Source organism: Elephantulus edwardii, unplaced genomic scaffold (genome assembly GCF_000299155.1).
Source record: "Elephantulus edwardii isolate Elephantulus edwardi_28Jun2011 unplaced genomic scaffold, EleEdw1.0 scaffold00068, whole genome shotgun sequence".
In the NCBI taxonomy this organism is placed as follows: Eukaryota; Metazoa; Chordata; class Mammalia; order Macroscelidea; family Macroscelididae; genus Elephantulus; species Elephantulus edwardii.
In genome coordinates this window covers 910,894-924,339 of record NW_006399818.1, presented here as the reverse complement: position 1 = coordinate 924,339, position 13,446 = coordinate 910,894, and the positions used below count along the sequence as shown (strand labels likewise).

The 13,446-nt window shown below is 38.7% G+C and overlaps 1 protein-coding gene across 1 annotated transcript in view; it reads right to left on the bottom strand.

Moving 5' to 3' along the window:
* VEZT (vezatin, adherens junctions transmembrane protein) overlaps positions 1-13,446 on the bottom strand; it is a 133,532-nt gene that overhangs the window by 17,427 nt on the left and 102,659 nt on the right. Inside the window, exons 8-9 of the mRNA XM_006888488.1 lie at positions 10,785-11,116; positions 2,006-2,199 (exon numbers count right to left, since the gene is read on the bottom strand). Coding sequence (XP_006888550.1) covers positions 2,006-2,199; positions 10,785-11,116 — 526 coding nt within the window. The remainder of the gene's footprint in view (positions 1-2,005; positions 2,200-10,784; positions 11,117-13,446) is intronic.

The window sequence follows — 13,446 nt, the reverse complement described above, 5'->3', positions numbered from 1 at the left end:
TGCTATGTATCAGAGAGCTGGACAATGACTAAGGATGACAGAAGAAGAATAGATGCCTTTGAGTTGTAGTGCTGGAGAAGAATATTAAACATACCATGATCGCCAAGAGAAGGTAAAATCAAGTTTCTCCTTGGAGGCTAGGATTTTTAAGCTCTACCTCACATGCTCTGGGCATGTGGCCAGGAGGGAATGGTCCTTGGAAAAGGACATAAGGCATGGAAGGGTGGAGGAACAGCTCAGGAGAGGAAGACCCCGGAAGAGATAGATTGACACAGTAACTGGGGAAATGGGAGTAGGTATGTTGGAGTCTGTGAAACTGGCTCAGGATAAGGCAGGCTTCAGAGCCATTGTACACAGGGTCACTATGAGTCGCAGGCAACTCAATAGCACAAAACAACAACAACATTGAAGAACTTATTTAAAAAGTCAGACAAAATATTATTGCTCTACTAGAAGTAAAACAGTGACTAACAGGTAGGTAATCTTTGTCCATAACACAATTTCTATCTGTTGTTGTTGTTATGATGTGTCGTCGAGTTGCTTGTGACTCATAGCGACCCTATGTACAACAGCCCTAAACTCTGTTCTGTCCTGTGCCAATCGCACTGTCTCTGACACTCCCATCCCAATTACCCCAGTCACTGAATCAATCCACCTCATAGAGGGCCTTCCCCTCCTGTGCCTGCCCTCTACCCTCCCAAGAATGATGTCCTTCTCCAAGGACTGATCTCTTCTTACCACATGTCCAAAGTATGTTAGACGGAGCCTCAGAATCCTTGCCTCCAAGGAGACACCCAGTTTAACCCTTTCCAGGATGAATGTTTGTTTTCCTAGCAGTCCATGGTACGCTCAATACTCTTCTCCAGCACCACAGCTCAAAGGCATCCATTCTCTTTCTATCCTCCTTAGTCATTGTCCGACTTTCTGATGTATAAGAAGTGATAGCAAAGACCATGGCCTGTATCACACACACCTTAGTCTCCAAAGAGACACCATTGCTCTTCAGTACTTTGGAGAGGTCCCTAACAGCAGACTTTCCCATGGCAATACACCTTTTGATTTCCTGGCTACTGATGCCAAGAGTGTTGGCTGTGGAGCCAAGCAAACTAAAGCTGTGGACAATCTATCTGTAAATCTGATTAACTTTTTAACAGTATAGAAAAGATGCAGAAGATAAACATGGTATTGTTTTTATAGTGCAAGTCAAAACAATAATATGGAAAACATTTAAAATGAAATAAATGATATAAAAGTTAACATAAAAAATGGATGAAAACTGTTTAGCTAAATATTTCAAGACTACTTTTATACCCAGCAGTACATGGCAGTATGATACATTATGATTTAACATTGAGACTTAAAATATGTTATCCTTTGATAATGAATATTCAGCATCACTAAATAAATAATTTACATATTATTTCTGAATGACATGAGTAAATACTTTATCTTAAAAGAAAACCAGTTTCGGCGAGCTCTGGTGGCCTAGTGGCAAGACGCTGCATTGCAATCCCAGAGGTGTGCGGTTCAAATCCACCAGATGCTTTGCTGGAAAAGAAGGAACAATCTCCTCCTGTACCAGTCAAATCTGATTTGACGGTAGACACACACACACACACACACACACACACACACACTAAAATTTTTTTTTTAAAAAAAAAAGAAAACCAGTTTCTGGTCACCAATAACTATGTCCTAACAGAAAAAATTTCTGAAAGTTTAATAATAGAAAAACATTATCCAAACTTACTCTTTAAGTTCTTTTTAAGACTCACTGAACTTTCAAATCATATTCACTTTTTATTTACAAAATTAAGAGAGGCAAGACTTTATGTTCAGTGTCAAAATTTATACATATTATTTCAGCTGTTGTCTTTTAAAGTTAACAAGCAAATTTTGTGAAGCCTGTTTCATCATGCTACCTACCCATCTATCTGGAAAAGAAAATCTTGTAAGAGCAGAACAGGCATGATGTATATATGCCAAAGAAAGCTCTGAGATGTACCTTTTTTATCTGTATTTCTTCGGAGTAGTCTATCCACCTGAGAAATAGCCTCTTCCCAACAATTGTTGCTTGCTTGTACATGAGGCTGAATCAACTTCATTTTCTGTTCTAGCAGTTGGTAAGACTCTGACACTAGTTCTTGTGTTTCTTTAGTACAAACAAGCTTTTCAAGTTCATCTTCAAGAATTATTACCCTGAATAATAAAGAAAAACAAAAATAAATTTCTAAAATATAGAATAAAAATTTCCAGTTCACAATGGTTGTTTAAAGCACAATATCAGAAATAAAATTTTAACTACCATTTTATTTTCATTTTAGAGATGAGGAATCAGATCTAGAATTTTAAGAAACTTGCCCACATTCACACAGGTGGCAAGCTATGAAGCTGGGATGAATTCAAGCAGGCTCATATGGAATTTCTATATTCAGCCTTTTGAGGACATGCCAAACTGCCTTCTAGAATGGTTGTACCATTTTACAATCCCACCAACAATGTATGAGAGTTCCCATCTCGCTATATCCTCTCCAACATTTATTACTTGCTGCCCTGTTATACTTTGCCTCTGCTACTGGAGTGAGATGGTATCTCATTATGCTTTTGATTTATATCTCTCTAATTGCCAGTGAGTATGAGCATTTCTTCATGTGTGTCTTTGCCATCTGAATTATCTTTCTCTGTGAAAATTCATTCCATGTCTTTTGCCCATTTTGTATGATCAATCTTTTTCTTGTGGAAGCCCTGTAGGATTTTTACAGCATTATTCACCATTGCAAGAACATGGGAACAGCCCAACTATCCAACTACATTAGAATGGATTGAGAAATTATAGTACATTCACATGATAGAATACCATGCAGCACGCAAAAGCAATGATTTTGTAAATTACCACCTAACTTGGAAGGGACTGGAGAGCATTATGCCAAGTGAATTAACTCAGTCCCCTAGGATAAATATTGTATAAGAACATTGAAAAAAAAAAAGAAAGAAAGAAAGGATAATACCAGAGACCAATGTAGAGTATGTTATGAGAATTCAGAAGGTGGAAGCTACTATGAGCAATGGGAATAAGTAAGGAATGACTACAAAAGAGGTACTTATGGGGTAGCCTAGAAAGATGGATAAAATATGAGCATATACAAAAAGATGAGTAAGGCCATTCAAGACAGAACATTTGAAAAGTTATTTATTGTTCAGGTGAACTGTAAGAAAAGAATGAGATGATAGGTTATAGCAAATCCTTTCTACAAAGTGTTTTATATACACTTTGGTCTAAGATACTATACTTCAAAATCAATAGAGATTTTTGACAGGGAAAGCAAATACATGCTTTATCATTTTTTTGCAGTGAATAATCTGGAAGCAAAAAGAAGAGTTACAGTGTCCATGCACTAATTTAGGCTAGGGATAATAAATACATTTCTGTATAAATAATGAGAGTTGCAGTAGCAAAAGGGAGAAGGGAGAGGTAGAATAAAACAGAAAAATACTGTTTTAATATATGAAAGGAAAACAATGTTTAGGTAATGCTTTTAAAAGTTGTGGCTATGCCAGTTTATGACTGGTAGAATATTTACAAAGGTGACATATAACGGCATAGACAGAATATTTTATTCCTTAGTAAGAAAAATACTTCTTATGCACAAACTACAATTCCTGCCTAAAACCCCTTTCCTTTTCATTTTAACATCCATCAAGTGGAGCCTTCTTCCTTTCCTAAGCCATCTCTTCCTCATTCTAATTTACTATGATCTGCCTTATATAGATTGTACTGTTAAGAATACTTTGGTGAGTAGCAACAGGAGTCTTAAAAGCTTGCAAGTAGCCATCTTAGTAAGCTGCAGATATTGGTCTGTCCCTGTCTGAAACAAAGAATAAGGAAGAAAAGCAAGGATGAGCAGAAACAATTAGTCCAAAGGACTAACAGGCCACAAGAACACCAATGTCCATGATTCTGAGACCAAAAGGAATAGAAGATGGCATCTGGCTACCACTGTGGACAATCTAAAAGGGATCACAGGAAATCCTGGATCAAGTAGGGGAAAATATACAATAAAATGTAAAACTACAAATAAAAGTTAAGACTGACTTATTCAACAGAGATTGATGGAACCCCTAAATTCATTGCCCTTATCATATTTAAAATACCATAATGGTTACCCGTTATGTACAACGGTTTGATGAGCTTCCAGACTGATTAATTTTGGGAAGCAAGAGTGGCATCCACTTTCTAAACTAGATGCCTCAGGAAACTCTATAAAGTCTTATAAATGTACTGAAATGATATTAATCATAGAACAGAGTTCTGGACTTTTGTGCAAAGCTTACTCTGAGTCATATTCGACTTGACAACACTTAACCACTGCTAAATGCGACTAGTGTTGTTATATTTGGAGGAACATTCTTCCACTTTGTACATCACTCTTTGTTGATGTGCTATATGAGGTAACCTGGGTTTGCTATGATGCTGAATCTTGTGCCATGTGGGTGTCAAATACCAGAATGCTTTCCCATTGTGGACAGTGTTTGGTGAAGCTCCCAGTTGTAAAACAGGTTGGAAAGCAGGAGTGGCATCTACTTCCTAAACCACATACCTCTGAAAACTCTATGAACTTGGAGAAGCAATGATAGCTATGGAAAGGCTTTAGGTGTTTTGTTCATAGAGTCAAACTGATGACAATCAACAAGAAGTCACATTTCAAACTTGGAACAAAACATCTTTTGGCTCAAGTCGTAGCCAAACAAACACACACAGCATAAGATGAACAATAACAACAGGTAAGCACTTACATCTTAGAATATTTAACCAAAGAAGGTCCAAAGAGCAGCATGTGCCCAAAGATAAAGACCAGAAGACAGGAAAGGGTAAGCTAGAAGATAAAAAGGATTCATGGAAATGAGATTATAGGGAGGAAATGGGAAAGGTGCCATTACATGGTGAGTATTGTAATTTAAACAAAATGTGTTTGAATGGTTGAATGAAAAACACATTTTGCTTTGTAAACTTAAGAACAATTTTAAAAACCAAATCCCTAATACCTTAGACACTCTAACTCTGCTTAATGTAACCTATTTGCAGAATCTTGTTTTCCTCTGATGATCATCCTACTTTAAGCACCCACTCACTGGCACACAACAGATAGGGACTACCTTATCCTCCATATTCCTGTGGGAAACAAGACTGAAAATCAGGCTAGCTAGTATTCATCTGCTTTCTTAGAAGAGCAGCTAGAGAACACCAGGATGTCCCTTTCTCATTTTGTTAATCTTTCCTATGTTCAACTTTTATATTAATCGTACATTTTAACTGATGAATAAAAATGTTTTTCTGATTTTAACATACAATCCTCACATATTGTATCTTAACTCATTCCAATAAACTAGCTTCCTGGTTTACTCACCAACAATGGAGTATCTTACCAAATAGGATTGACTGATGCCCTGTCCCTCCTTCTTCTTGCTTGCTATCCAGGGTCAAGTACATCTTTTCTAATTGTATTAGATTATTAAATTCCTCTGCCCATTCTTCACATCCATCTTGTGGGTTGCCAACAAAGCATAACTCAATCATTCATTCTGTATGGTCTTGCTCTGTGAAGGGAGTTCTGGTGGCACAGTCCATAGAGAGAGTGTACTGCTAACATGAGGTTAGCAGGTCCTCAAGAAGAAGAGGGCAGCCTCTTCACATTATAATCTACTGTCTCACAGACACAACGGAAGCTCAATATGAGTGGGAGATGACTTGATGGCAGTGAGTTTTATTCCATGAGTATCTGTCAAAAAAAACCTCACCAGAACCTTATTGTATTCAAACACTGTATGCCAGGATTCAATTTTTATGAAAAAGCACTTTCTTTTTTTGCATATCAAGGTAGAAAATAAAATTTTTATAAGTAGGGCAGAGTAGGTGTGTCAGCAGAAGTCGAGGCCAGGCAACAGAGAGGTGACTCGCGGCAATAGCTTCTGACAGACCTACAGGTACAAAGCCCCAAGGTGGAGCCAAAATAGGTCGGGCCCGAGGGCCTATACAGGAGTTCTATAGGACACATCACCTACCCTTCCTAGACAGTACAACTAAACTCAAGAGACACTGGACACAGCATAAAAAATTTTTTTCAGCAGTTGATGTGTTCAGAGTCACAGAAGCCAAGAAAGCTTCAGATACAAGCGGTCAGATCATGGGCCAGACAATGGAAGATAAATTCTGAAGGGATTTGGTAGAAGTGAATGGGTATCCTGGTGGAGGGTGGAGCCGGGAAATAAGTGGGTCAAGACACTGGGCTGAGGGCAGGGACACTCCACAATGAGGGATTTATCTTTCACTGCTCTACATATTGCTTGTCTGTCAGATACTCCTCTAAATCTAAACATTCAGATTAAGACAGACTAGGAAGAAGAATTGGCCATTCACTTCTGAAATAGCAGGCCTCTGAAAACCCTAGGTACAATTTGAGCTGTGGTGCTGGAGAAGAGTATTGAATGTACCATGGACTGCCAAGAAAGCAAACAGATTCATCCTAGAGAGGGTTAAACCAGGCTACTCCTTGGAGGCAAGGATTCTGGGGCTTCGTCTGACATACTTTGGACATGTTGTAAGGAGAGACAGGTCTTTGGAGAGGGACATCATGCTTGGTAGGGTGGAGGGACAGCGCAGGAGGGGAAGACCCTCTATGAGGTGGATTGATTCAGTGACTGGGGTAATCGGGGTGGGTGTGTCAGAGGCAATGCGATTGGCACAGGATAAAGCCGAGTTTAGGGTTGCTATGAGTTGCAAACAACTCGATGGCACATAACAACAACAACAGGTCAGAGTATGAATAAATGATGAATGGCCAAATGGAAGATCAACAAATATAAACTATGGCCCTACATTTTAGTATTTAATATAAAATTGGGGCCATAAAGCTTATCTTGTGCTACAGCTAAAATGTCCAAATCTGCAAAAATGTATTTAATTATTACCTGAGGATCATAACTATGTATATTTTCAATCACAGTCATGCTCATGTAAGACCTATACTTGGACCAGGAGGCAGTCATCAGAACGGAGCAAGGAAACACAGCATGGTTCAAGATCAGAAAAGGAGAGTGTCTGGAATGTGTCCTTTTTCCATACCTTTTCAATCTGTATGCGGAACACATCATTTGGGAGACTGGACTTTGAGGAGGAATGTGGCATTAAAATTGGAGGAATACTCATCAACAACATGCGTTATGCAGATGTCACAACTTTATTTGCTGAAACTGATGAGAGTCTAAAGCATCTGCTGCAAAGGGTTAAGAACTATATATTGTCTGCAATATGGATTGAAGCTCAACATTAAGAAAATGAAGATTCTCACCACTGGGCCAATGGAAAGCATCATGATTAGATGGAGAAGAGATTGAGATTGTTAATAATTTTTGCTTGTTTGGCTCCATAATCAACACTCTAGGCACCAGCAGTCAAGATATAAAAAACTAATTGCATTGTGAAAATCTGTTGTCAGAGATCTTCCCAGAGTGCTGAAAAGCAATGATGTCACCAGGCAATGGATGACACAATTATGAATGGCTGTGTTATGCATCAGAGAGCTGGACAATGACCAAAGAGGAAAAAAGAACTGATGCCTTTGAGTTGCAGTGCTGGAGAAGAGTTTGGAACATACCACGGACTACCAAGAGAACAAATAGGTCTGTCCTGGAGAGGGTGAAACCAAGTTACTTCTTAAAGGCAAGGATTTTGAAGCCACGTCTCATATACTTTGTACGTGTTGCCAGGAAATATCAGTCTTTAGAGAAGGACATCATGCTTGGAAGGCTGGAGGGACAGCACAGGAAGACCCTTGATGAGATGGATTTTCTCAGTAACTGGGATAATGGGAGTAGGTGTGTTAGAGACGATGAGATTTGCTCAAGATAGAATACAGAGCTATCATACATAAGATCACTATGTACGTCACAAGCGACGGCACACAACAACAAGGTGGAAATGCAAATTGTCAGTAGCAGGTTAAAGTGTCTGAAGCACTATTAGCAGACTGAAGTTTACGAAGCATTAATTTGAAGACTGTCTCCAGGCAATTATTTCTGGAGGTTCACTTAGTCCTATTCACTCTAAGAAGCCTAGAATCTATTAAGAATGTGAAGTTCTGTTCTCCATTTCCTCCCTCCTTTTAATCATAATTCCTAATAAAATATTCTACAGACTATACAGGGAGCTCTGTAACTTAGTGGTATGGAGTTGTGCTGCCAACCCAAAGGCACATGGGTCAAATTCACCAGCTGCTCCATCAGACAAGGTGGACAATCTTCTCCTGTGTCATTTACTACTAATGAAAATGCACTGGAAGGTCAGCTATGAGTTAGTTCCGACTTGATGGCACATAAAATCAGTGGTACAATGAATTAATGTGACCCTTCCATCCATACTCTCCCATTTTGTGATAAAGTATTTATTGTAACAAGGAGATAAGATGAGGATTGCTGAGATCCACAATCAACAGTTGGCAACAGAAGCCAATAAATCAAAAAGTTAAGTTGCACTGGGAAAATATGATGTCAAGCCCCCACCAGAGTAATGATGTCAGTCCAGAGACTGAGGTGTGCCTTATCTAGGGCATGGTCTTTTCAATTACTTGCTATACATCTGAAATCTGGACAATGAGTAAGGATGACAGAAGTAGAATAGATACCTTTGAGTTGTGGTGCTGGAAAAGAGTAATGAATATACCATGGACTGAAAACAGAACAAAGTCTGTCCTGGAGTGGGTGAAACCAGTTTGCTCCTTTGAGGTAAGGCTTTTGAAGCACCATCTTACATATTTTGGGCACGTTGTAAGGAAGGTTCAGTCCTTGGAGAACGACATCATGCTTGGAAGGGAGGAAAGTCAGCACAGAGAGGAAGACCATGGATAAGAAGGATTGACATAGTAACTATGGTGATGGGATTGGGTGTGTCAGAGATGGTGAGATTGGCTCAGGATGTGGAAAGGTTCAGAATTGTTTACAGGGTCACTATGAGTAGACTTGACAACACATAGCAACAAGTCCTACCTTACCAGAGGTCTTTTTTGTGATGAAGTATTTGTTGTGTTAAAGAGATAAGATTAGGATGGGATACAAATCCTACTGACTAGAGGCCATTTTGTGATGAAATAGTTATGTATTTGTGTTAAAGAGATAAGATGCTATTGTTTGTTATTAAGTGCCACTGAGTTGAGCACAACTCATAGCAAACCTAGTAACAAAAGATTTGAACCCTGTTCTATAACTATCATCATTTCTCTAATGTATATAGAGTATCCAAAGGCATGTTGTTTAGGAACAGGATGCCAATCCTGCTTCAGGGTCTGTCTTAATTTGGGAGCTCCACCAAATACTGTCCACTATGTGTAATGATTATGGCATTTGACACATCAGTGGCACAGTGCTCAGTATTACAGCAACTCCAAGTTACCTCAGTAAAGCAAATTGACAGATCAGTGCTGTACCACTGATTGGGCCTGAGGGCCCAAATGACTTTTAAACACAAAGGCCCACCCACCCGCCAGGTCCTGAATGACTTAAACAAGAGCTTCCAGCCCTCAGCTGATTGTTAGCTAAAATCAATAATCAAATCAGCTCACACACTATTGTGAATGAAATAAAGAACCATGACTTTCAACTAAAACAAGAGAATCTACCCACCAGAATCCAACTACTTCACACATGAGCCTCCAAACTAGAGACTTAGTCAGGGCCCAACTGACTTTTAAATACAAAAGCCCACCTACCAGGTCCTGATAGATTCAAACCAGCCCACAGCTGCTTGTTAACCAAATCCAGTAAATCCAAACCTACAAGCCCTACCACACTCCTGCTATGTATTCTTGAGTCAGAACCAAGGGTAAAGGGTCAGTGAAGGAGAGGAAGACCCTCAACCAGGTAGACTGACATGGTGACTGCCGCAATGGGCTCTTATGTGTCCGCCTCAACTGCACCTAACAACAATAATAATAACAAATCTCATGGGAGTTGACAGCCATGGAGAAACTGATAGATCTGAACCACACACATGTGAACTCGAAGTACAGTCTTCACCCACTAAAGCCACCAGAGCTCCCTTATCAGTGGCCTACATAAGCTCATGGTAGCTCAATTCCTGAGCTCCTTTGGGACACAGAACCCAGCTGCACCACAAATGACAGTCTGCAGGTTCCTGGCTCATTGATCTCTTTAACAGCAGCCTACATCATGACAGTTACGTGAATAATTTTCTTGATGGGATTTGAGTCTCTGTGAGACCTCCAGAGAACCACAGAAACCAAAAGACATAGATGAGAGTGGGGGAACTGAACAGACGGAGAACTGAGAATATTGGAAGATTCGGAGTGGTACGAGAGACCAAACATTTGAGACATCATTGACCTCTGCCCTTTTAGCAACAATCTGATATTAATATTAGTAAAACAATTTTAATTATACAATATTATGCAAATATTCAATAATAAGAGTTGTTGGGAAAGAAGGTAATTCTTTGTAACCTTGTGCATTTTAGCTCACAAACAGAAAGAAAATCATATGCTTTTGTCCTAAAAATGTAGAAATTAGAAAAAGCAAAACTATAAATGGCTCCCCCAAATTATAATACTTATAAATAATTGTTTCTTTGCTACATTTGTGGCTATAAACCATCCTTCATACTGCATGCTTCAGTTTGTTCCTTTTTTCTAGCTAGGATGCAAGCCAACAACCACAGTGGTCCAAGAATGAAGCTTGCTAACCACTGGGACATTTCCTTTTATAGGTTCTAAACTTACTCATTCAGTAATGCTTTCAAATGGAGTTGCAAGCTGCGTACTGCTGTGTGAACATTATTCAGTTCTCTTGACTTCTGTTGAGTTTTTGATAAACGCTGGGGCACAGACTGGTGCTGAGTTTCAAAGTAACGATAAAACTCGTAGCTGCGCTTCAGCTCTTCCAAACAGGCAGAATGAGCATGAGGTAGACCTTGAGTTACATCAGATAAAATACGATGAGGCAAAAGTGCTGGCGTAAGTAAGGACCCAGGAGGTGAATTTGCTGTTGAAAGTAACAGGGCTAACCGTCGGAAGAACTCTGAACTCTGTGCCACCCAGAGTTGGAAAAGAACCTAAAAAAGGAATAACACATATTGGTTAGCATTCAAAATAAACTACAAATAGGTTTAACTTTAATTTCTGGTTTAATTCTTTCACTTTACGTTAAGTAATTCATATACCTAACCCTGAACTAATGGTATAAAATAGCTTAAACCCCCTATACTAGAACATCAGCAAAGAATGTTATATCAAATATAGAGTCATGGCATATGAGAGCATTCAATCTTAATGTACAGGTAACACTAGTTTATTGTTATTGTTGTTAGATGTCATCAAGTACAGCCCACAGTGACCCTATGAACAACAGATTTGAATCCTGTCTTTCCTGTCCTGTGCCATCCTCACACTTCCTGGCATAGATTGGTTATTATTATTTTTTTTTTAAATACTGAGTAGACATCAGTTTATAGTTTAATAAAATTCTGTACAGAAAGTGTTAGTGGAATAGACATATCCACTGTAGGACTAAAATGTGCCTGATTAAGGCCATGGCCTTTTAATTACTTGCTATGCAACTGAGAGTTGGACAATGAATAAAGATGACAGAAAAAGAACTGAAACCTTTGAACTGTGGTGGTGAAGAATAGTGACTAGCCCATGGACTGTGAAAAGAACAAACAGATATGTCTTGGAGAAGATGCAGTTAAAGTGCTCTTGGAGGTAATGATGATGAAGCTTCAGAATCTCACATATTTTGGGCAAGTTGTTAGGAAAGATTATTTCTTGGATAAGGACATCATGCTTGGGAAGGTGGAGGGGCAGTAAAAGAAATGAAAACCCTTAACCAGGTAGGTTGACATGGGGACTGCAGCAATGGGCTTGAGTGTATCAGAGATTGAGGATGACATAGGGTAGGACAGTGTTCACATTGGTTGTTCAAAAGGTTGCTGTAAGTAATACTTGACGGCATCTAAAACACCACTGCAAAATATACATTATTAAGACAATTTTATACATAGGCAAAAAGAAGAGAGTAGTATCATCAGTTCAAAAAAACAGTTCATTGATGGATCTAGGAAAAGATGTTCCTAGACATTTAGGATGGTTACCTTTGAATATTTAAACAATTTTCTTTAATGATATTAAAGGAAGAAATTTGTTAATTCAACAAAGATTTAATGAGGACCTACTTTGTGACAGACTGTTCTAGGTACTGATGCATGGCAATGAAACAGATTAAATTTTCATCCTCTTGGTACTATTTGAATTGGAGAAAGAGAAAATATAAAAGTAGGTTTATGTGGTGGTCAGATGGCAAGAAGCTGCACTGCAATCCCAAAGGCATCAGGTTTGATGCCACCAGCTGCTCCATGGGAGAAGGGTGGGCAATCTCATCCCATGCGATTAACCACCTCTGAAAACCTGCTGGAGGGTCAGCTATGGGTTGGTTCTGACTCTAAGGTACAAAACAATAACACCAATGTCGTATAATAAAGAATAAGAGAAAATAATGAGAGAAAAAGAAATGTAGGTGACAGGGTGATGGAGAAAGACCTTGTAGAAGGAGGACGACCTGCTATGATTTACATTTGAAAAGAATAATTTGAAATAGAGTGGATAAGAACACAATCAACAGAAGTCAGTCACGAGATAACTACAGTAATGGAAGAAAGAAAATAGCAGCTTAGGTGGGAACACTGGTATTAAGAGTTTGATACATGCCGCAATCAGTTGGTGATGGCAAGAGCTATTTCTAGTATTGCAGATATTATGTATTTTACAAGAAAGTTAAAAATAATAGCTAATGTTACTTATTCTTGTCTTTTAAAAAAAAAGGATTGAGTAGATATATGTAGGGCAAATGGAGGGTAATATGTAGTTTGACATTAACAAATGAGCACAGAAATAATCCACCAATGTTAAGTGACTGGATGTATTTTGGCCAAAAGTTTCTAGTATAAAAGAATGTATTTCTAGTTCATGGCAAAATGTTCCCTTAAATCATAATCAAAATCTTAATAGGTATATCTCAACACAAGAATATTATTAAAAGCAATTTTATCAGTCTTTCTAGAAGCAAAAGCTAGGCTTATTAATCTCTCTGAAAGCAACAGCAAACTGGTATGACCAGAATACAGAAATATTTTATTAAAAAAGCAACATCTGACCAACAATGCCCAGGCACACTGGAGTCAACTTCGTTCTCAATGGATAGAGACTAAAGTCTCTCCCTTGCAAACAGAGACCAAGCAAAGAAACCCACTATCATACCTTCTATTCACTGTTATGTTGGATGTCTTAGCTACAGCGATTGCATAAGCGGAGATAAGAGAGATCCAAATTGGCCAAGAGTGTGTGTTTAAAGAAAGCCTTAAAGACTCAACAAAAAACCCCTTAGACA